At 39.3% G+C, this 23,698-nt stretch overlaps 1 protein-coding gene across 4 annotated transcripts in view; it reads right to left on the bottom strand.

Annotated features, from left to right (window-relative positions):
* The window catches only part of LMBR1 (limb development membrane protein 1), a 211,306-nt gene that overhangs the window by 5,193 nt on the left and 182,415 nt on the right, over positions 1–23,698 (bottom strand). For all 4 annotated transcript variants that reach the window (XM_050785718.1, XM_050785721.1, XM_050785719.1 and 1 more), the window contains one exon: positions 1,296–1,457. In XM_050785718.1, the coding sequence (XP_050641675.1) occupies positions 1,296–1,457 (162 nt within the window). The remainder of the gene's footprint in view (positions 1–1,295; positions 1,458–23,698) is intronic.

The following is a 23,698-nucleotide window of genomic DNA, read 5'->3' as shown; positions in this document are numbered from 1 at the left end:
GCTTACAACAGTCCATTTGCAACCATCTCATTTAGTGAATGGAAGGTGGAAATGTATCTGAGACCATGGCTAACTAATCTTGCTGATACTGTAACAGGCTTAAAAATTAAGTTTTAATGCTAGACATCTGATAAAAAGGACTGTTTGATTCCCACTTCAAGTTGGGCCAGCTTTATTAACCCTAAGCATTAAAAGGTATAAATTATCTGGCACGTCAGCTGAGATGAGCTGTGACTGTTTCCTGTCAGGCCAACATTTGATGAGCCGTCCCCTCCCGGGCATATGCAAAGTGAGAGACACATGGCCAGCTCATCTGAAATCTTCTGTGCCTCCCAAAGGTCACCCTCTCAAACATCAAGGTTGGAAAGGCCTGGTGATGTGAGAAGCTTTATTGCTGCTCATATAGTTTAAGTTATCTGAAAACTGGACCTTAATGAATCCATCAATATGTGGCCTTTTGCAATAGCTAAAAGCCCCAATATGGAGTCATACGCATTCGAATGATGTCAACTCAGGTGAATGAGCTAATGTCAGGAGTTTTAATAATTTTCTACAAGAAGTCACTGCCTTTCCCTTCTTCTGTCATAAAATTACAACCCCGCCCCCCAAACCAAGATCATTTACTTTGTCCTGGCATTCTTAAAGTAAAAAACTTGACATGTTTAGCACTAATGTGGAAACAAGCATAAAAAATACATTCATAGGTTATGTTTGTACCCTTTAGCTAAACCTACCAGTTTTTAACACCATTACAATACATGTGACTCTTGGAATACATAATAGTAAATCCCCTCTCTTCTATTATATCAGTGCCAAGAATGCTAACATTTTCACCTTGAATTTATTATTTGGCTTACTGAAGAAACTTATGGGTTAGCCTAATACTTGTAAAATCCAAGCCTCAAAAAAGCTTTAACTAAAAGGTATTATTACCAAGGAATAAGCTTTTAACATCATATCATCCTCACCACCACCATGACCACCATCGTCATAATAAAGGGGCTAATATTTACTGAGTTCTTATGATGTGCCAGGCACTATGCTAAGGATCTTATGAGAATTATTTCAGTTGATCTTCACAAAAACCCTAAAAGGAAGACGATACTATCACTATATTACAGATAACGAAGCTAAGGCTTAATGAAGTAATTTTGCACAAAGTAGCAGATCAATAACTTGACCTCTAAGGTTTTACAAATTTAGGAAACTAAATAGCTGAAAATGTAATATTAACTCAAATGTCGAACTTATTATTTAGTAGAAAAGGAAAAAATACCCATAAACCTCAGGATTACCTAGGGCCTTGAAAAGTTCTTCTCGAACTGCAGAGGTGAATTTTCGGACCAGACACAATGTTGTCACAATAGCAAAAAGCAAATTGTAGGACAATACAATATAGAAATTTCCCAGCCAATTAAACCTTCCAAAGTCGCCAAGTAGATCAAATCTAGTGATTCCTGTTAAAAATAAATAAAATAGCCCTTAATGAAATCAGGTTAAGACAGTGCTAAAAGTAAAGTACAAGTTAGACAGAATTCTATGGACTTTCTCTCTTCTGTTACGTGAGATGCTGTAATGAATAAATCCTAGTTTAAAATATATAACTATCATCTAGTGGGACAGCCTCAAGCCAGCCCTAACCTGCTTCACATACACGCCACAGTCACTTGCAAGTGATGAGTAATGAGGTCAGAATGAATGCCCTTTGACGTCCGATGGAAGTCACGCTTACATTAAAAATCAAGCTCTCGTGCTGCTTACATGGGTAGGATGGCTGACTGCATGCTCTACTGAGACAGGAAGGCTGTAACTGATCACAGGAAGCAAGAGTCACGATGAAAAAGATGCCTGAGAACATCCTTATGCCTCCTCTGCTGCTGCCCTCTGGAGGAACTGCCCGTCCCATCTCTTTAGTCGGGTCTCTGGGCAAATGCCATCTCCTCAGAGAGGAAACCTCTGACTCCCCTAAATAAAACAGCTGGACCTTCCATGGCCTTCTATACTAATTATGACTCTTCATAGCACACATCAACTAATTTTTTTTTTCTTTTTGGCTTATCTATTGCCTGTTTTCCCCACTAGAATGCAGGTTCTGTAAGAACAGGAACTTTGTTTCACCCCTATAATCCCAGTGCCCAGAATAATGTCATACACACTTAATACGTATTACATAAATGAATACATAATTTCCTTCCATAAAAAATTGTTAATCTGAGTTTAATGCTTATAGGTTTGTAGGGTAAAAAGGCAAAGCAGGAAATACAGTAGGATGACATAATGTATGCATTGAAGTTACTTAAATTCATCTATACACATTTTTAAAAGTCTTTTTACTTAAAAATAGTTTAAATAATCATTCTATTAAATGAGCACATGGCCAGGTCCAGTATTTATTGGAAAAAATACATGAATGGTAGGATTTTTCTGACCACTGATAGATAAATAAACATCACTCAGGCACTGGTCAAGTGACAGATACTGGGAATGTCAACATTCTTCAAGGAAGAAAGGATAGAGCTACTTGGGGGCCATATAAAATTTAAACTACAAAGAATGAGAAGAAATAATAATTGTCTATAAAATTGTATAAACAAAATTATGTACCTCATATTTTAAGGGTGATTTAAGGATTTTTATGGGTGATTTCAAGAATAACTTTGACTATACTCAGTTTTACATTATCAGTTGACCTATGAACTGAACTCTCATCCTCACTCCAATGCAATGGCATCATCTACTACAGATAGCCTCTACAAAAGTGGCTTAGAGAGACAACAGAAAAACCAAATATAAACATTGTCATAAAAACAGGAGATCTCAAAAGTAGCTCTTCTGTATCCACTTCTTTCCAGGACAAATGTGTTTGAAATTGAAAGGCAATAATATACCAAAATATTTTTCAAAGGTAGACAATTAATGAAAACATACAATAAAACAGCTTTTTTAAAAAGGTTAATGCAGACACCAGCCTGTCACGCATGGTTATGAGAAGATGACAACAATCTTGGCTACAGTTTCTCAGCTATTCATATTAATAAAACTTTACCTTGTTAAAGGGAATACATATCTAATTATAAGTTTTATTTTTCAAATAAAGCACCATTTCATTTAGCCTAGGAAGTGATCTTTAAACAAGATATAATCCTACCAAAACAAGCTTCAGTGGCTGCAGCCCAGAGATCCCAGATAAGTAATTTTCTCATTAGGGCCAAAGACTCCTTTGAGAATCTGGTGAGAGCTATGAATCTTCTCAAAAGAAAAACCCACAGACACAGACACCCAAATTTTACACAGCACGAAGCTCACTGACGGAGGAAACGGGAGATCCCGGAATCAAACCCTTGTCCAGATGCTCCACATGAGTCTTAACTGCTCTTGGAATTTTTTTTATCATATACTACCATTAGTAAAAACAAAATTTGACCATCTGTACCCCGTATATGTGTATTTAATTATTTATAAACTACATATATACTATTCAATGACATATACAGACAAAACAAAGACTTTAAAAATCATAACAATAAATATAAATACAAATTCTAATAGTTTCTTCACATAGTCCAACGACTTACTTTATGAATGCATGGAAATGCACAAACTCCACTTTGGACACCACTGTAGATGCTCTGTGGTAGGTAATCCAACCCCCCCAGACACGGCCTGTGTCCTATGTTGTGACAGCACTACCACATAATGAGAAGTCAAGAAGCTGAATGCACCATCATGGTAAGAATGGAAGGTATGTTTTGAAAAACGGGAAAGTGCTTCACTAGAACTTCTTAGTGGATTCAACTTGGTATCTTGAGACTCAGGGTCGAGACCTAATACGGAACATCTAGGCAAAGAACAGCCTCTATCATCAGATGTTTTGGTTTCCAGGCTATTTCAGGTTGACTTCATAAACAGAAACCCAGGAGCCTGTTGCTATAGTGTGCCGAATAACTAGATAAATATTACCTCAAAAAACTAGTTCCAAGACATCATCGTGTTGAATATTTTTAAAAATCTGATAGACTGACTAACAGATCACTCTGACCAACACATAGTTCTTCAATTCTGAAAATTTTCTATAAAGACTGGACCACAAGAAACTTTAAAAAAGAACTTATCTAAAATTCTGCCTGAGAGGTTTCTGGCGTGGCAATAGATTATAAAATGTACTTTTAAAATTAAAAGCACCAGGCGCGGTGGCTCACGCCTGTAATCCCAGCACTTTGGGAGGCCGAGGCGGGCTGATCATGAGGTCAGGCAATCGAGACCATCCTGGCTAACACGGTGAAACCCCGTCTCTACGAAAAATACAAAACAATTAGCCGGGCCTGGTGGCGGGCGCCTGTAGTCCCAGCTACTCAGGAGGCTGAGGCAGGAGAATGGCCTGAACCCAGGAGGTGGAGCTTGTAGTGAGCCAAGATCACACCACTGAACTCCAGCCTGGGTGAAAGAGCGAGACTCCGTCTCAACAAAGAAAAAAAAAATTAAAAGCACCAACAATTAAGAAAAAATGACAATACTCAGACAAAGCTTTAACAGCAATCATTTGACAAATATAAAACATTTTAAAACCTCTATTTCTGTAAAAAAGTAAAAGTATTTTAAAAGCAAGCAAATTTTAAAATATTTTAAAATACTACTATTAGAAAGATTTAATTATCAAATGTTGTTGTTTAACTCTCTTAGTCAAATATCTAAATGCTTATGTCCATTTGGAAGTGCATTCTGTTAAAAGATTAAGTAAAATATACACCAGGCAAGAAGCTTAGTAAGTTAAGCAGTGGCTAAGCATAAGGTCACATTATCTAGATTATCTGTCAATAAAAAATATTCTTCATGACAAACTGCACATCAACTCCACCCATTAGAATTCAACTGAAAATATTTTATGCATAATTCCTTGAATAACAGTATTTTTCTATTCATACCTATAAAAGAACATACAGAATAAAATCTCATTTAAGAAAGGGCTGGTTTCTCTACCTGCAATATGAGTCAATAGAATTTATGTTCTTTAGCCCACCTGAGTAAACTTCTACTTTTAGGAAGCCTATTCATCTTCCTAAAGCAGCAAAAAGTAGTTAAGAGAGTTTATAAAGCTTGACACATAAAGGGATCATTAATCTGACTTTATCAATAAATTATATATGTTAGCCTATTACACAAATGGCTGACATAAATATCCATGGTTTTAATGTAAGATTACCAGAAAGAACACGTACATCTTATTTTTAAAAATGCATAGATTAAATGTTCTTTGCTGAAATATTAGGATTAACATACTTTTTTCCTTCTGAACTCAAACAACGGTTAATTATACTATGTTTTCAAATCTCTTCCTCTAAACCAGATTTTTTGAAATAATATTAGCTAAGACAGTGTTGGGAAAAAAAAAGTGACAAAGAGTATGAAATAATGAAATCTACAATCATTTTAAAACAGGAATAATTTAAACAGGCTCATTGCCAATTGTTTTATTCATTCAAAAACAAAGTCATCGTAAAACGAAAGAGAGGCTCCACTTCCGGGGTGGAATGAAAGATGATGCTGTTGAAGCAAAGGCTTTACTTTTTTTTTGTTTTTTTGAGACGGAGTTTTGCCCTTGTTGCCCAGCAGTGTAGTGGCACAATATCAGCTCACTGCAACCAAGCCCTCCTGGGTTCAAGCGATTTTCCTGCCTCAGCCTCCCAAGTAGTCGGGAACACAGGCGCCCACCACCATGCCAGGCTAATTTTTGTATTTTTAGTAGAGATGGGGTTTCACCATGTTGGTCAGGCTGGCCTCAAACTCCTGAACTCAGGTGATCCGCCCACCTGGGCCTCCCAAAGTGCTGGGATTACAGGCATGAGCCACTGTGCCCAGCTGGCTTTACCTTTGACCAGTCTTGCTGTGCAAGTATATTTTCAAGAAATTATATCAATTGGAGATATACTTATTGACTTCAGGTTCCAGCCTATATGGAGTAAAAGAGACCAGATTTTCCCTCTCAACTGAATAAACTGAAACACTGAACAAAGTATATGAAACAACAGTTTTCAAGACCCTAGACATCAGGAAACCAAGGACAGTGATCACTGACAGATGAGAAACAAACAAGGTGGGCCCTATGATTGCCACAGTTTACCATCTAAAGAGACACTGCAATGTAGAGAGAAGAGCTGAGGCGGGCTCCAGCCATCTCCCTAAGATCAAGAGATGAAGCTTGGAGCATAAGGATGACACAGCGGCCAGAGGGCTGCACAATGGAAGAACCCGGCAGAGAACTGACCAGTGTATGCTTGTGGGGAGCAGCTGGTCAAGAAATGAAGCAGGTGACAGAATGCGTAGCAAAGACATTACAACAGTTATTTTTAACTACATTCCTTATTTCAAAAGCTAGAGGAAAGATAAAACTTGCTAAGTAGAGATATTAAAGAAAATAGACTGAAATTGACCTTCTACAAAGGAAAATTATACTGTGGGACATGAAAAGTACACCAGATGGGATTAACGGCAGATTGGACACTGCAGAAGAAGAGATTAGTAAATTTAAAGACACAGGAATAGGAAAACAAAATAAAACAAGGAGCGAAATAAGAAAAGAATGAACAAAGCATCAACAAACCATGAATTCATTTGAAATGTCTTATGTGCTTGTGATAGAGTCCCTGAAGGGGAAGAAAGAGAGGATAAGAGAAGATGGCCAAATAGGAACAGCTCCAGTCTACAGTTCCCAGTGTGAGCAATGCAGAAGATGGGTGATTTCTGTATTTCCAACTGACATACTGGGTTCATCTCACTGGGACATGTCAGACAGCGGGTGCAGGACAGTGGGTGCAGACCACTGAGCATGAGCCAAAGCGCAAGAGGTCAGGGGATTCCCTTTCCTAGCCAAGGGAAGCTGTGACAGACGGCACAAAGAAAATCGGGTCACTCCCACCCTAATACTGCCCTTTTCCAACAGTCCTAGCAAACGGCACACCGGGAGATTATATCCCGCACCTGTCTCGGAGGGTCCCATGCCCACAGAGCCTCACTCATTGCTAGTACAGCAGTCTGAGATTGAACTGCAAGGCAGCAGAGAGGCTGGGGAGGGGTGCCTGCCATTGCTGAGGCTTGAGTAGGTAAACAAAGCAGCCTGGAAGCTCGAACTGGGTGGAGCCCAATGCAGCTCAAAGAGGCCTACCTGCCTCTGTAGACTCCACCTCTGGGGCCAGGGCATAGCCAAACAAAAGGCAGCAGAAACTTCTGCAGACTTAAATGTCCCTGTTGATAGCTTTAAAGAGAGTAGTGGTTCTCCCAGCACAGAGTTTGAGATCTGAGAACGGACAGACTGCCTCCTCAAGTGGGTCCCTGACCCCAGAGTAGCCTAACTGGGAGGCACCTCCCAGTAGGGGCCGACTGACACCTCACACGGCCAGGTGCCCCTCTGAGATGAAGCTTCCAGAGGAATGATCAGGCAGCAACATTTGCTGTTCTGCCATATTCTGTTCTGCAGCCTCTGCTGGTAATACCCAGGCAAACAGCGTCTGGATTGGACCTCCAGCAAACTCCAACAGACCTGCAGCTGAGGGTCCTGACTGTTAGAGGGAAAACTAACAAACAGAAAGGACATCCACACCAAAACCCCATCTGTACATCACCATCATCAAAGACCAAAGGTAGATAAAACCACAAAGATGGGGAGAAACCAGAACAGAAAAGCTGAAAATTCTAAAAATCAGAGCGCCTCTTCTCCTACAAAGGAACACAGCTCCTCGCCAGCAATGGAACAAAGCTGGACAGAGAATGACTTTGACGAGTTGAGAGAAGAAGGCTTCAGAAAATCAAACTTATACAAGATAAAGGAGGATGTGCGAACCCATTGCAAAGAAGCGAAAAACCTTGAAAAAAGATTAGACGAATGGCTAACTAGAATATAGAGAAGTCCTTAAATGACCTGATGGAGCTGAAAACCATGGCACGAGAACTACGTGACGCATGCACAAACTTCAGTAACTGATTCGATCAACTGGAAAAAAGGGTATCAGCGACTGAAGATGAAATGAATGAAATGAAGTGAGAAGAGAAGTGTAAAGAAAACAGAGTAAAAAGAAATGAACAAAGCCTCCAAGAAATATGGGACTATGTGAAAAGACCAAATCTACATCTGATTGGTGTACCTGAAAGTGATGAAGAGAATGGAACCAAGTTGGAAACACTCTTCAGGATATTATCCAGGAGAACTTCCCCAACCTAGTGAGGGAGGCCAACATTCAAATTCAGAAAATACAGAGAACGCCACAAAGATACTCCTCGAGAAGAGCAACTCCAAGACACATAATTGTCAGATTCACCAAAGTTGAAATGAAGGAAAAAATGTTAAGGGCAGCCAGAGAGAAAGGTCAGGTTACCCACAAAGGGAAGCCCATCAGACTAACAGCAGATCTCTCGGCAGAAACTCTTACAAGCCAGAAGACAGTGGGGGCCAATATTCAACATTCTTAAAGAAAAGAATTTTCAACCCGAATTTCATATCCAGCCAAACTAAGCTTCATAAGTGAAGGAGAAATAAAATCCTTTACAGACAAGTAAATGCTGAGAGATTTTGTCACCACTAGGCCTGCCCTACAAGAGATCTTGAAGGAAGCACTAAACATGGAAAGGAACAACCGGTACCAGCCACTGCAAAAACATGCCAAATTTTTTGACCATCGATGCTAGGAAGAAACTGCATCAACTAAAAAGCAAAATAACCAGCTAACATCATAACGACAGGATCAAATTCATGCATAACAATATTAACCTTAAATGTAAATGGGCCAAATGCTCCAATTAAAAGACACAGACAGGAAAATTGGATAAAGAGTCAAGACCCATCAGTGTGCTGTATTGAGGAGACCCATCTCACATGCAGAGACACACATAGGCTCAAAATAAAGGGATGGAGGAAGATCTACCAAGCAAATGGAAAACAAAAAAAAAGCAGGGGTTGCAATCCTAGTCTCTGATAAAACAGACTTTAAATTAACAAAGATCAAAAGAGACAAGGCCATTACATAATGGTAAAGGGATCAATTCAACAAGAAGAGCTAACTATCCTAAATATATATGCACCCAATACAGGAGCACCCAGATTCATAAAGTCCTTAGAGACCTACAAAGAGACTTAGACTCCCACAGAATAATAATGGGAGACTTTAACACCCCACTGTCAACATTAGATAGATCCACAAGACAGAGAGTTAACAAGGATATCCAGGAACTGAACTCAACTCTGCACCAAGCGGATCTAATAGACATCTACAGAACTCTCCACCCCAAATCAACAGAATATACATTCTTCTCAGCACCACATCACACTTATTCCAAAATTGACCACATAGTTGGAAGTAAAGCACTCCTCAGCAAATGTAAAAGAACAGAAATTATAACAAACTGTCTCTCAGACCACAGTGCAATCAAACCAGAACTCAGGATTAAGAAACTCAATCAAAACCGGTCAACTACATGGAAACTGAACAACCTGCTCCTGAATGACTACTGGGTACATAACAAAATGAAGGCAGAAATAAAGATGTTCTTTGAAACCAATGAGAACAAAGATACAACATACCAGAATCTCTGGGACACATTTAAAGCAGTGTGTAGAGGGAAATGTATAGCACTAAATGCCCACAAGAGAAAGCAGGAAAGATCTAAAATTGACACCCTAACATCACAATTAAAAGAACTAGAGAAACAAAAGCGAACACATTTAAAAGCTAGCAGAAGGCAATAAATAACTAAGCTCAGAGCAGAAATGAAGGAGATAGAGACACAAAAAACCCTTCAAAAAATCAGTGAATCCAGAAGCTGATTTTTTGAAAAGATCAACAAAATTGACAGACCACTAGCAAGACTAATAAAGAAGAAAAGAGAGAAGAATCAAATAGATGTAATAAAAAATGATCCCACAGAAATACAAACTACCATCAGAGAACACTATAAACACCTCCACACAAATAAAGTAGAAAATCTAGAAGAAATGAATAAATTCCTGGACACAAACACTCTCACAAGACTAAACCAGGAAGAAGTTGAATCCCTGAATAGACCAATACAGGTTCTGAAATTGAGGCAATAATTAATGGCCTACCAACCAAAAAAAGTCCAGGACCAGATGTATTCACAGCCGAATTCTTTTTTTTTTTTTTTTGAGACGCAGTCTCGCTCTGTCACCCAGGCTGGAGTGCAGTGGCTGGATCTCAGCTCACTGCAAGCTCCGCCTCCCGGGTTCACGCCATTCTCCTGCCTCAGCCTCCTGAGTAGCTGGGACTACAGGCGCCCGCCACCTCACCCGGCTAGTTTTTTGTATTTTTTAGTAGAGACAGGGTTTCACCGTGTTAGCCAGGATGGTCTCGATCTCCTGACCTCGTGATCCGCCCGTCTCGGCCTCCCAAAGTGCTGGGATTACAGGCTTGAGCCACCGCGCCCGGCCCTCACAGCCGAATTCTATCAGAGGTACAAGGAGGAGCTGGTACCATTCCTTCTGAAACTATTCCAATCAATAGAAAAAGAGGGAATCCTTCCTAACTCATTTTATGAGGCCAGCATCATCCTGATACCAAAGCCTGGCAGAGACACAACAAAAAAAGAGAATTTTAGACCAATATCCCTGATGAACATCGATGAAAAAATCCTCAGTAAAATACTGGCAAACCGAATTCAGCAGCACATCAAAAAGCTTATCCACCATGATCAAGTGGGCTTCATCCCTGGGATGCAAGGCTGGTTCAACACACACAAATCAATAAACGTAATCCATCATTTAAACAGAATCAAAGACAAAAACCACAGATTATCTCAATAGATGCAGAAAAGACCTTCAACAAAACTCAACAGCCCTTCATGATAAAAACTCTCAATAAATTAGGCATTGATGGGACATATCTCAAAATAATAAAGGCCATTTATGACAAACCCACAGCCAATATCATACTGAATGGGCAAAAACTGGAAGCATTCCCTTTGAAAACTGGCAGAAGACAGTGATGCCCTCTCTCACCACTCCTATTCAACATAGTGACTAGGGCAATCAAGCAGGAGAAAGAAATAAAGGGTATTCAATTAGTAGAAGAAGAAGTCAAATTGTCCCTGTTTGCAGATGACATGATTCTATATTTAGAAAACCCCATCATCTCAGCCCAAAATCTCCTTAAGCTGATAAGCAACTTCAACACAGGATACAAAATCAATGTGCAAAAATCACAAGCATTCCTATACACCAATAACAGACAAACAGAGAGTCAAATCATGAGTGAACTCCCATTCACAATTGCTTCAAAGAGAATAAAATACCTAGGAATCCAACTTACAAGGGATGTGAAGGACCTCTTCAAGGAGAACTACAAACCACTGCTCAACAAAATAAAAGAGGACACAAACAAATGGATGAACATTCCATGTTCATGGATAGGAAGAATCAATATTGTGAAAATGGCCACACTGCCCAAGGTAATTTATAGATTCAATGCCATCCCCATCAAGCTACCAATGATTTTCTTCACAGTATTGGAAAAAACTACTTTAAAGTTCATATGGAACCAAAAAAGACCCCATATTGCCAAGACAATCCTAACCCAAAAGAACAAAGCTGGAGGTATCATGCTACCTGACTTCAAACTATACTACAAGGCTACAGTAACCAAAACAGCATGGTACTGGTACCAAAAGAGAGATATAGACCAATGGAACAGAACAGAAATAATATCACACATCTACAACCATCTGATCTTTGACAAACCTGAAAAAACAAGAAACGGGGAAGGGATTCCCTATTTAATAAATGGTGCTGGGAAAACTGGCTAGCTATGTAGAAAGCTGAAACTGGATCCCTTCCTTACACTTTACACAAAAATTAATTCAAGATGGATTAAAGACTTAAATGTTAGACCTAAAACCATAAAAACCCTAGAAGACAACTTAGGCAATACCATTCAGGACATAGCGGCATGGGCAAGGACTTCATGTCTAAAACACCAAAAGCAATGGCAACAAAAGCCAAAATTGACAAATGGGATCTAATTAAACTAAAGAGCTACTGCACAGCAAAAGAAACTACCATCAGAGTGAACAGGCAACTTACAGAATGGGAGAAAATTTTTGCAATCTACCCTTCTGACAAAGGGCTAATATCCAGAATCTAAAAAGAACTTAAACAAATTTACAAGAAAAAAAGTCAAACCACCCCATCAAAAAGTGGGCAAAGGATATGAATGGACACTTCTCAAAAGAAGACATTTATGCAGCCAACAGACACATGAAAAAATGCTCATCATCACTGGCCATCAGAGAAATGCAAATCAAAACCACAATGAGATACCATCTCACACCAGTTAGAATGGTGATCATGAAAAAGTCAGGAAACAACAGCTGCTGGACACGATGTGGAGAAATAGGAACACTCTTACACTGTTGGTGGGACTGTAAACTAGTTCAACCATTGTGGACGACTGTGGTGATTCCTCAAGGATCTAGAACTAGAAATACCATTTGATCCAGCCATCCCATTACTGGGGATATAGCCAAAGGACTATAAATCATGCTGCTATAAAGATACACATGCACACGTATGTTTATTGAGCACTATTCACAATAGCACAGACTTGGAACCAACCCAAATGTCCATCAATCATAGACTGGATTAAGAAAATGTGGCACATATACACCATGGAATACTATGCAGCCATAAAAATAGGATGAGTTCATGTACTTTGTAGGGACATGGATGAAGCTGGAAACTATCATTCTCAGCAAACTATCGCAAGGACACAAAACCAAACACCGCATGTTCTCACTCATAGTTGGGAATTGAACAATGAGAACACTTGGACACAGGACGGGGAACATCACACACTGGGGCCTGTTGTGGGGTGGGGGTTTGGGGGAGGGATAGCATTAGGAGATATACCTCATGTAAATGACGAGTTAATGGGTGCAGCACACCAACATGGCACAGGTATACATATGTAACAAACCTGCACGTTGTGCACATGTACCCTAGAACTTAAAGTATAATAATAAAATAAATAAATATATAAAAGAAAGGATAAGAAAAAACAACTATTTGAAAAAATAGTGGCTGAAAATCTTTCAAATATTATGAAAATTAATCAAAGAAGCATAATAAACTCAAAGAACAAGAAGTCTACCAAAGTACATAATAATCAAACTGCTTAAAAGAAAAATTTTAGAAGTTGCCAAAAGAAAAGATCACATAAAATATAAGAACAAAAATAATGATCACAGAAGATTTATTGTCAAAAATTATGCAAATCAGATCATGGAGCAACATTTTTAAAGTACTAGAGGCAGGCCAGGCATGGTGGCTCACACATGGAATCCTAGCACTTAGGGAGGCAAAGGCAGGTGGATCACTTGAGGCCAGGAGTTCAAGACCAGCCTGGCCAACATGGTGAAACCCTGTCTCTACTAAAAATACAAAAAAATTACCAGGTGTGGGGGCGTACACCTGTAATTCCAGCTACTTGAGTGGCTAAGGCAGGAGACTCACTTGAACCTGGGAGGCAGAGGATGCAGTGAGCCAAGATTGTGCCACTGTACTCCAGCCTGGGCAAGATATCGAGACTCTAAATAAATAAATAAATAAATAAATAAATAAAGTACTGGAGGCAAAAAATAGTCAATCTAAACTTCCATATCCAACAAAAATATCTTTCAAAACCAAGGCAAAATTAGGCATTTGACACATACAAAAACTGAAAAAATCTCATTATCAATAGGCATACATTATGACAAACATTACAGGAAGTCCTTCAGGCAGAAGGAAAATGTTATCAGAAAGAAATCTAGAATTATCAAAGAAAGAGCAACAGAAATTATCACTATGTGGGTAACTATAAAAGACTTTCATTTTTGGCTGGGCGCGGTGGCTCACACCTGTAATCCCAGCACTTTGGGAGGCCGAGGCAGGCGGATCACAAGGTCAGGAGATCGAGACCACGGTGAAACCCCGTCTCTACTAAAAATACAAAAAATTAGCTGGGCACGGTTGTGGGCGCCTGTAGTCCCAGCTACTCGGGAGGCTGAGGCAGGAGAATGGCGTGAACCCTGGAGGTGGAGCTTGCAGTGAGCCGAGATCGCGCCACTGCACTCCAGCCTGGGCGACAGAGCCAGACCCCGTCTCAAAAAAATAAATAAATAAAAAAAATAAATAAAAGACTTTCATTTTTAAAATCTCTTTAACACATCATTGTTTAAAGCAAAACGAACTAATACATTTTGGGGTTTATAACACATGTAGAAATAAAACTGATGACAATATTAGCACAGGAATGTCATAAGCAAAATGGCAGAGTAGGAGATTTCAGCCCTTACTCACCTATAAAAACAACAATTAGATATCCATGAATGAAAACAGTCTGGGAGAGTTCAAAAATCCAAGAAGGTGCAAAATAGAGTGGAGCAAAAAATTCAAGAACCACAGCATAGAAAGTACAGGAAGAACACTTCCATACGACCTGCATCAGCCCATACCCCAGGCCAACATGGTTTGGCAATGACAGGAAACTCCTCAGTCCAAGAATTCGCCTCATGAAGGAAAAGGAGAGCAACCAGCTTCCTCGGCCTTTTGAGGCACTGCCTGAAGGACTCGCTTCAGTTTAACCACCCTTAACTCTGGAAAGACTGACAGAGCCAAGACATGTGGAACGAACTAGAAACAAAGAAGAGCAGAGGCTATCAATATCAGCTAAGCAGTGGTGCCATCAGTCACTAGCACCCTGCATGAGGACTCAGGTGGATTTTGCCACTAAGGAAACCAATGGCCATCACAGCCACTGCAAATGCCCTGTAGCTTTTACCCCCAAGGGTCTCACAATTTTTGCCTGTGTGGACCCATCTGCTTAAGCCACTGTTGCCTCTGCACTGCTAGCCCTACTCCCAAGACCTAGCACGGTGAGTACACATGCCCACAGGATCCCACCACTGGCCCTGACTCCCACTGCTGCACACCTGCTGCTGGTGGGACCTAGTCCCTAAAGCTGGCCTCTGAAATTGCACGCTTACTTACTTTGCTGACCCTAGCCTCAGCCTACCCAAGCATGTTTACTGCTGAACCAAGAGGCAGCATAAGGTTCTCAACAGCCCTTGCAGCCCTTCAGTGTGCTCCAACAGGCTACCCAAGTCAGTAACCCCACACCTCCACTCCTGCGGGTAAAGATCTTTCCTTAAGACAATCCATAAGGTCAGAAGAGGTGACTGCTTGGATGTCAACAAAAGGATGCATGCAACTTGAAAAACCAGGAAACATAACACCACAAAAGGAACACAATACACTTTCAGTAAAAACCCTAAAGAAATAGAGATCCACATACTGCCTGGCAAAGAATTCAAAATAATCATTCTGAACATGTTCGGTAAGATACAAAAGAACACATATAAACAATTTTTTTAAATCAGAAAAAAATTAAAGAACAAAATGAGTAGCTCAACAAAGAAATAAAAACATAAAGAATCCAAAGAAATTCTGGAGCTAAATAATACAATGACTGAACTAAAAATTCAACAGACTGCTTCAACAGCAGACATGATCAAGCAAAAGAAAGATTCCTCAGATTTGAAGACAGGTCATTTGAAATTATCCAGTTAGAGAAGAAAGTAAAAATTAAAAAGAATGAAGAAAGCTTGCAAAACTTATAAAATACTGTACTAGTCCTTTCTTGCACTGCTATATAGAAATACTTGAAACTGTAATTTAGAAAGAAAAGAGGTCTAATTGGCTCATGGTTCCACAGGCTGTACAAGGTAGCATGGCTGGGGAGGCCTCAGGAAACTTTCAATCACGGCAGAGAAGCAGGCACATCTTATATGGCTGGAGCAGGAGGAAGAGAGCAAAGCGGGATCTCTTAATAACCAGATCTCTTAATAACTCCTCACTCTTATGAGAACAGCAAGGGGGAAATTCACCCCCATGATCCAGTCACCTCCCACCAGGCCCCTCCTCCAACAATGGACATTACAATTCAACATGAGATTTTGGTGAGGACACAAATCTAGACCATAGCAAACACCATCAAGCAAACCAATGTATGTATTAGAGGTGTCTCAGAAGGAGAAGAGAAAGAGAAAAAGAAAAAGAAAAAAAGCTTATTTAAAGAAATAAATGAGGAGTGTCTAATCTTTTGGCTTCCCTGGGCCACAATGGAAGAAGAATTTGTCTTGGGCGCTTGGGTCACATATAAAATACACTAAAACTAATGATAGCTGATGGACTTTTAAAAAAAATCGCACACCAAAATGATAATGCTTAAAGAAAGTTCATCAATTTGTGTTGGGCCACATGTGACCTGCTGGCTGTGGGTTGGACAAGCTTGAAATAAATAAAAACTTCCCAAATCTGGAGACGGATATAGACATACGGACTCAAGAAGCCGATAAATTCTCAAATAGGCTGAATATCAAAGAGGTCAACAATGAGACACATTAAAACTAAACTGTAAAAAGTAAAAGATAAAGAGAAGATTTAGAAAACATCAAGAAAAGAGTGATTTATCTCATAAAAGGGGACACATAAGACTATCAGTGGATTTTTCTGCAAAAACTTTATAGGCCAGGAAAGAATGGGATAATTGTATTCAGAATACTAAAGGAAACACTGACAACCAAGATTACAATACTCTGCAAAGCTCTTTTTTTAAAATGAAAGAGAGATAAAGTCTTTCCCAGACAAGACTGAGTGACTGTCACCATTTGACCCATCTGATAAGAAATGCTGACAGGCATGGAAGGATCACTTGAGCTCAGGAGTTTAAGACCAACCTGGGCAACATGAAAAAACCCTATCTCTATAAAAAATACACAAATTACCCAGGTAGGGTAGTGCACACCTAGGGTCCCAGTTACTTGTCAGAGGGACAGAGATGGGAGGGATTACCTGAACCCGGAAGGTCAAGGCTGCAGTGAGCCGTGATCATGCCACTGTACTCCAGCTTGGGCAGCAGAGTAAGACCTTGTCTCAAAAAGAAAAAAAAAAAAAAAAAAAAAAAAAAAAGAAAGAAAGAAACAAAGAAAAAGAAAAGAAAAAGAAATGCTTATAGGAGTTCTTTATATGGAATCGGAAAAAGACAAGCAGAAATGTGACAGTACATGAAAACATAAATCTCACCAGTAAAAATAAATACATATTCAAATACAGAATATATAACACTGTAATGGTGATGCATAAATCACCTATAACCCTAATACATAATAAAAATTAAAATACAAAAGTACTAAGAATAACTATAATGACAAAAAATTGCTAACAGGATCACAGCCAAAAAAAAAAAAAAAAGAACACTGACTTTAAGCTTTAAGAACACAAAGTTGTGGGGACAAAGTGGAAGTGTAGAGTGTCTGTATATGTAATTAAACACAAGTTTTTATCAAATTAAAACAGATAGTTATAACTGCAAGACTTACACATGTCCCATGATAATCACAAAGGAAAAGCCTTTGGGAGATACAAAAAAGATAAAGAGGAAGGAATCAACCACTACCAAAAAAAAAAAAAAAAAAATCATAAAATAAGACAGCAAGAGAGGAAGAAAAACCAAACCAAACCATGCAAAACAGACAGAAAACAACAAAATGGCAATAGTAAGTCCTTACCTATTAGTAATGACTTTAAATGTAAATTGATTAAACTCCCAGTCAAAACACATAGAAGAGCTGAATGAATTGAGGGGAAAGGAGCCAGTGATATGCTGTCTACAAGAGACTCGTTTTACATATAAAGACAGACACAGATTGAAGGTGAAGGGATGGAGCCCAGGAGTTCAAAGCTGCAGTAAGCTATGATTGTGCCACTGCACTCCAGGGTGACAGAGTGAGACCCATCTCTCTAAAAAATAAAAAGAAAAAAAAAAGTGAAAAAATGGAAAAAGGTATTCCAAGCAAATGGTAACCAACAGAGAACAGGGGTAGAAATACTTAGACAAAATGGACCTAGAGTCAGAACATGTCACAAGAGAAAAAGGTCATTATATAATGATAAAAGGGTAAAATCAACAGAAAGATAAAACAATTATAAATACATGTATAAACCCAACATCAAGGCACCTAAATGTAAAACAAATATTGACAACTCATAAGAGAGAAATAAATAGTAATACAATAACAGTAAGAGATTTGAAAATCCCACTTTTAATAATGGATAGAATGTCCAGGCAGAAAATCAATAAGAAAACAGCTGACTCAATAACATAAAATAAATGGACCTCATAGACACATACAGAACTTTCCACACAATAGCAACAACAAACATTGTTCAGGACAGACAATTTTAGGTCATGAAACAATTATTAATACATTTAAGAAAATTGAAATTATATCAAGTATCTCCTCAGACTACAATGGAATGACACTAGAATTCAATGAAAGAAAATGGAAAAGTCACAAAAATGTGGAAACTAAATAATATACCTTTGAACAATCATTGGATAAAAGATGAAATCAAAAACATTTTCAAAAATAACCTGAATCAAACAAAGAAGACAACACAAATTACCAAAACATATGGATGTAGCAAAAACTGTAATAAGAGGGAAATGTATAGCAATCAATGCCTACAATGAAAAAGAAGAAAGATCTCAGTTCAACAACCTAACTTTATAATCCAAGGAATTAGAAAAGAACAAACTAAACCCAAAGTTAGCAGAAGAAAGAAAATAATAAAGACTGAAGCAGAAATAAATGAATTAGAAAATATAAAAACATTAGAAATATCAACAAAAGAGTTGGATTTTTTGAAAGATAAAAGTGACAAAACCCTTAGCTGGACTAAGTCAAAGAGAAGTTAGAAATAACTAAAATAAGAAATAAAAATAGAGATTTCCAACAAATGACACAAATAAAAAAGATCATCAGGGACTATTATGAACCATTACATGCCAACAAATTGGATAACCCAAAACAGATAAATTCCTAGAAACATACAATCTGCCCAGACTAAATTTAGAAGAAACAGAAAACCTGAGCAAACTAATAAACAAGAAGATTGAATAATCAAAACTTTCCAGCAAAGAAAAGCCCAGAACCAGATGGCTTCAAAAGGTAAATATGAGCAGACGATTCAAAGAAAAATTAATATGAACCCTTCCTAAATTGTTCCAAAAACAGAAGAGGAAAATAAACTTCCAAACTCATTTTACAAGGCCAGCATCGCCCTGATTCCAAAGCCAATAAAAAGGCAACACAAGTAAAGAAAACTACAGGGCAGTATTCCCAATGAACATAGATGCAAAACTCCTCAATACAATGCTAGCTAGCAAACCTAACTCAACAACACATTAACAGGATCATATACCCTAGTCAGATGGGGCCAATTTATTGCTGGGATGCAAGTATGGTTCAACATATGAAGGTCCATCAATGTGATATACCACACTAGCAGAATGAAAGACAAAACCACAAGATTAGCTTAGTAGATATAGAAAAGAGCAACTGACAAAATTCAATATACTTTCATGATAAAAACTCCAAACAAAACAGGTAAAGAAGGAATTTATCTCACCGTAATAGAGGCTTTTTTTAAAAGAGACAGAATCTCACTCTGTCACCCAGGCTAGAGTGCAGAGCCTCAGCCTCCTGGGAAATGATCCTTCCCACCTCAGCCTCCCAGGTAGTTGGGACTATAGGCACATGCCACCATGCCAGGCTAATTTTTGTATTTTTTGCAGAGACGGGGTCTCATTTTGTTGCCCAGGCTGGTCTTGAACTCCTGGACTCAAGCTATCCACCCACCTCGACCTTGCAAAGTGCTGGGATTACATGCATGAGCCACTGCGCCCGGTCAAGACAACAGATATTTTTAGAAACCCACAGCTAACGTTATAATCAATGGGAAGAAACTGAAAGCTTCTAAGATCTGGAAGAAAGGCAAGGATGCCCACTCTTGCCACTGCTATTCCACATAGTACTAGAAGTCCTAGTCAAAGCAATTAGGGTAGAAAAACATTAAAAATCCATCCAAATACGCAGAGAAAAAGTAAAATTATCTACATATGCAGGTGAAATGATCACATAGGTAGAAAATCTTAAGGACTCCATCAAACAAAACTTTTAGAATAAATGAATTCAGTAAAATCACAGGTTACAAAATCAACATAAAAAATCAGTGGAATTTCTATACACTAAGAATGGACTATCCAAAAAGGAAATTAACAAAATAATTCTACTTGCAATAGCATCAAAAAGAATGTTATAATAAATATACTTGACAACTTAGATGAAATAAACAAATTCATTAAAAGACACTAACAAAGTTCACTAAAGAAGACCTAAACAAAACTACAAACAAGAAATTTTTTAAAAGACTTTTAAAAGACCCAATATTGTAAAGATGTGAATCCTTTCCAACGTGTTTATAGATTCGATACAATCCCAGTGAAAATCCTAGCAGATGGTGGTGGCTCATGCCAGTAATCCCAGCCCTTTGGGAGGCTGAGGCAAGAAAATCACTTGAAGCAGGAGTTTGAGATCAGCCAGGGCAACACAGCAAGAGCCAAAGACTACAAGAAATTTAAAAATTAGATGGCCGTGGTGGTGAATGCCTGTAGTCCTAACTACTTCGGAGGCTTATGCAGGAGGATCGCTTGACATCACGAGGTGTGGCCACAATGACCTAAAATCATACCACTCCACTCCAGCCTGGGTGACAGAACAAGACTTTGTCTCCAAAACAAACAAACAGTATTAGTCTGTTTTCACACTGCTATAAAGAAATACTTCAGACTGGGTAATTTATAAAGAGGTTTAACTGACTCATGATTCCATGGGCTGTAGAGGAAGCATGATGCTGGCATCTGCACAGTTTCTGGGGAGGTCTAAGGAAACTTTCAATCACGGGGGAAAGAGAAGGGGAAACAGGCACATCTTACATGGCAGGAGCCAGAGCAAGGGGTCGGGGGAGGTGCCAGACACTTTCAGACAACCAGGTCTCACAATAACTCACCATTGCCATGACAGCAGCACCAAGGGGGATGGTGTTAAACCATGAGAAACCGCCCCCAAAATCCAGTCACCTCCCACCAGACCCCACCTCCAACACTGGGGACCACAACTGAACATGAGATCTGAGTGAGGACATAGATCCAAACCATACCACACACACACACACACAATTTTTTAAAAAGCTAAACAACTTATACTGCCTGATGTCAACTTTTATGATTAATCTATCATAATCCAGACAGTGTAGTACTGATGTAAAGAAAAAAAGACACTGATGGAAAAAAAAAAGCAGGGAGAGCCCAGAAACAGAATCACATTCACACATATGTGGACAACTGGTTTTTCAATGAAAATCCAAAGGTAATGCAGTGGAAAATGAATAAACTTTTCAAGCAATGGTGCTGGAATAGATGGCAACCAGTATGGAAAAAAAACCCTCCAATCTATATGTCATACTTAATTCAAAATTAACTCAAAGTGAGTCATGGACCAAAGCACAGAAACTAAACATATAAAACTTCTAGAAGAAAACATACAGGACACTCTTTGTGATCTTGGGTTAGAGAAAGATTTAGTAGATTATGACATCAAAAGCACAATCTATAAAAGAAAATTTAATAAATTTGACTTCATCAAAATTAAGAATATCTGCTTGTTCAAAGATATTGTTAGGAGAATGAAAAGACAGGCCACTGAATGGAAGAAATATTTACAAGTCACATGTTTTGATAAAGAACTTTAACCAAGAATATGTGAACAGCACTCAAAGAACAAGAAAATAAATCCAATCTTTAAAATTATCAAAAGATCTTACTAGACACTTTGCCAAAGAAAATATACAACAGTATATCGGTCCATTTTCATGATGCTGATAAAGACATACCCGAGACTGGGAAGAAAAACAGGTTTAATGGAATCACAGTTCCACATGGCTGGGAAGGCCTCACAATCATGGCGGAGGGTGAAAGGCACTTCTCACATAGCAGCAGCAAGACAGAATGGAAGCTTGTGCTGGGAAGCTCCCCTTCTTAAAACCATCAGATCTTGTGAGACTTATTCACTATCACAAGAACAGCATGGGAAAGACCTGTCCCCATTATTAAATGACCTCCCACTGAATCCCTCCCACAGCATGTGAGAATTCAAGATGAAATTTGGCTGGGGATACAACCAAACCACATTATTCTGCCCCTGACCCCTCATAAATCTCACGTCCTCTCATTTCAAAACCAGTCATGCCTTCCCAACAGTCTCCCAAAGTCTTAACTCATTTCAGCATTAACTCAAAAGTCCACAGTCCAAAGTCTTATCCGAGACACAGCAAGTCCCTTCTGCCTATGAGCCTGCAAAATCAAAAGCAAGTTAGCTACTTCCTAGATACAATGGGGATACAGGCATTGGGTAAATATGGCTGTTCCAAACAGGAGAAATTGGCCAAGACAAAGATGCTACAGACCACACACAAGTCCAAAATCCGGCAGGGCAGTCAAATCTTAAAGCTCCAAAATGATCTCCTTTGACTTCATGTCTTGCATCCAGGTCATGGTGATGCAAGAGGTGGGTTTCCATGGTCTTGGGCAGCTCCACCCCTGTGGCTTTGCAGGGTACAGCCTCCCTCCCAGCTGCTTTCACAGGCTGGTATTGGCTTTTCCAGGAGCACAGCACAAGCTGTCAGCAGATCTACCATTCTGGGGTCTAGAAGATGGTGGCCCTCTTCTCACAGCCCCACTAGGCAGTGCCCCAGTAGGGACTCTGTGTGGGAGCTCCGACCCCACATTTTCATTCTGCACTCCCCTAGCAGAAGTTCTCCATGAGAGCCCTGTCCCTGCAGCAAACTTCTGCCTGGGCACCCAGGTGTTTCCATACATTTTCTGAAATCTAGGTGGAGTTCCCAAACCTCAATTCTTGACGTCTGTGCACCACAAAATCAACACCACATGGAAACTGCCAAAGCTTGGGGCTTCCACCCTCTGAAGCAACAGCCTGAGCTGTACCCTGGCCCTTTAGTCACGGCTGTAGCAGCTGGAACACAGGGCGCCAAGTCCCTAGACTGCACACAGCAGAGGGACCCTGGGTCCAGCGCATGAAACTACTTTTTCCTCCTAAACCTCCAAGCCTGTGATGAGAGCGGCTGCCACAAAGGTTTCTGACATGCCCTGGAGACACCTTCCCCATTGTCTTGATGATTAACATTCAGCTCCTCATTACTTGCGCAAATTTCTGCAGCTGGCTTCAATTTCTCCTTAGAAAATGGAATTTTCTTTTCTATTGCATTGTCAGGCTGCAAATTTTCCAAACTTTTACGCTGTTTCCCTTTTAAAACTGAATGCCTTAATGTTTTAAATGTTTTATGTTTAAATGTTTAACGTTTTAAAACTGAACAGCACTCAAGTCACCTCTTGAATGCTTTGCTGCTTAGAAATTTCTCCCACCAGATACCCTAAATCAACTCTCTCAAGTTCAAAGTTCCACAAATCTCTAGGGCAGGGGCAAAATGTCACCAGTCTCTTTGCTAAAACACAACAAGAATCATCTTTGCTCCAGTTCCCAACAAGTTCCTCATCCCCACCTGAGACCACCTCAGCCTGGACTTTATTGTCCATACTGCTATCAGCATTTTGGGCAAAACCATTCAACAAGTCTCTAGGAAGTTCCAAACTTTACCACACTTTCCTTTCTTCTGAGCCCTCCACACTGTTCCAACCTCTGCCTGTTACCCAGTTCCAGAGTCGCTTCCATATTTTCGAGCATC

This window comes from Macaca thibetana, chromosome 3 (genome assembly GCF_024542745.1).
Source record: "Macaca thibetana thibetana isolate TM-01 chromosome 3, ASM2454274v1, whole genome shotgun sequence".
Taxonomy (NCBI): Eukaryota; Metazoa; Chordata; class Mammalia; order Primates; family Cercopithecidae; genus Macaca; species Macaca thibetana.
The sequence above is the reverse complement of the archived record's forward strand: the minus strand, read 5'-3'. Positions and strand labels throughout refer to the sequence as shown.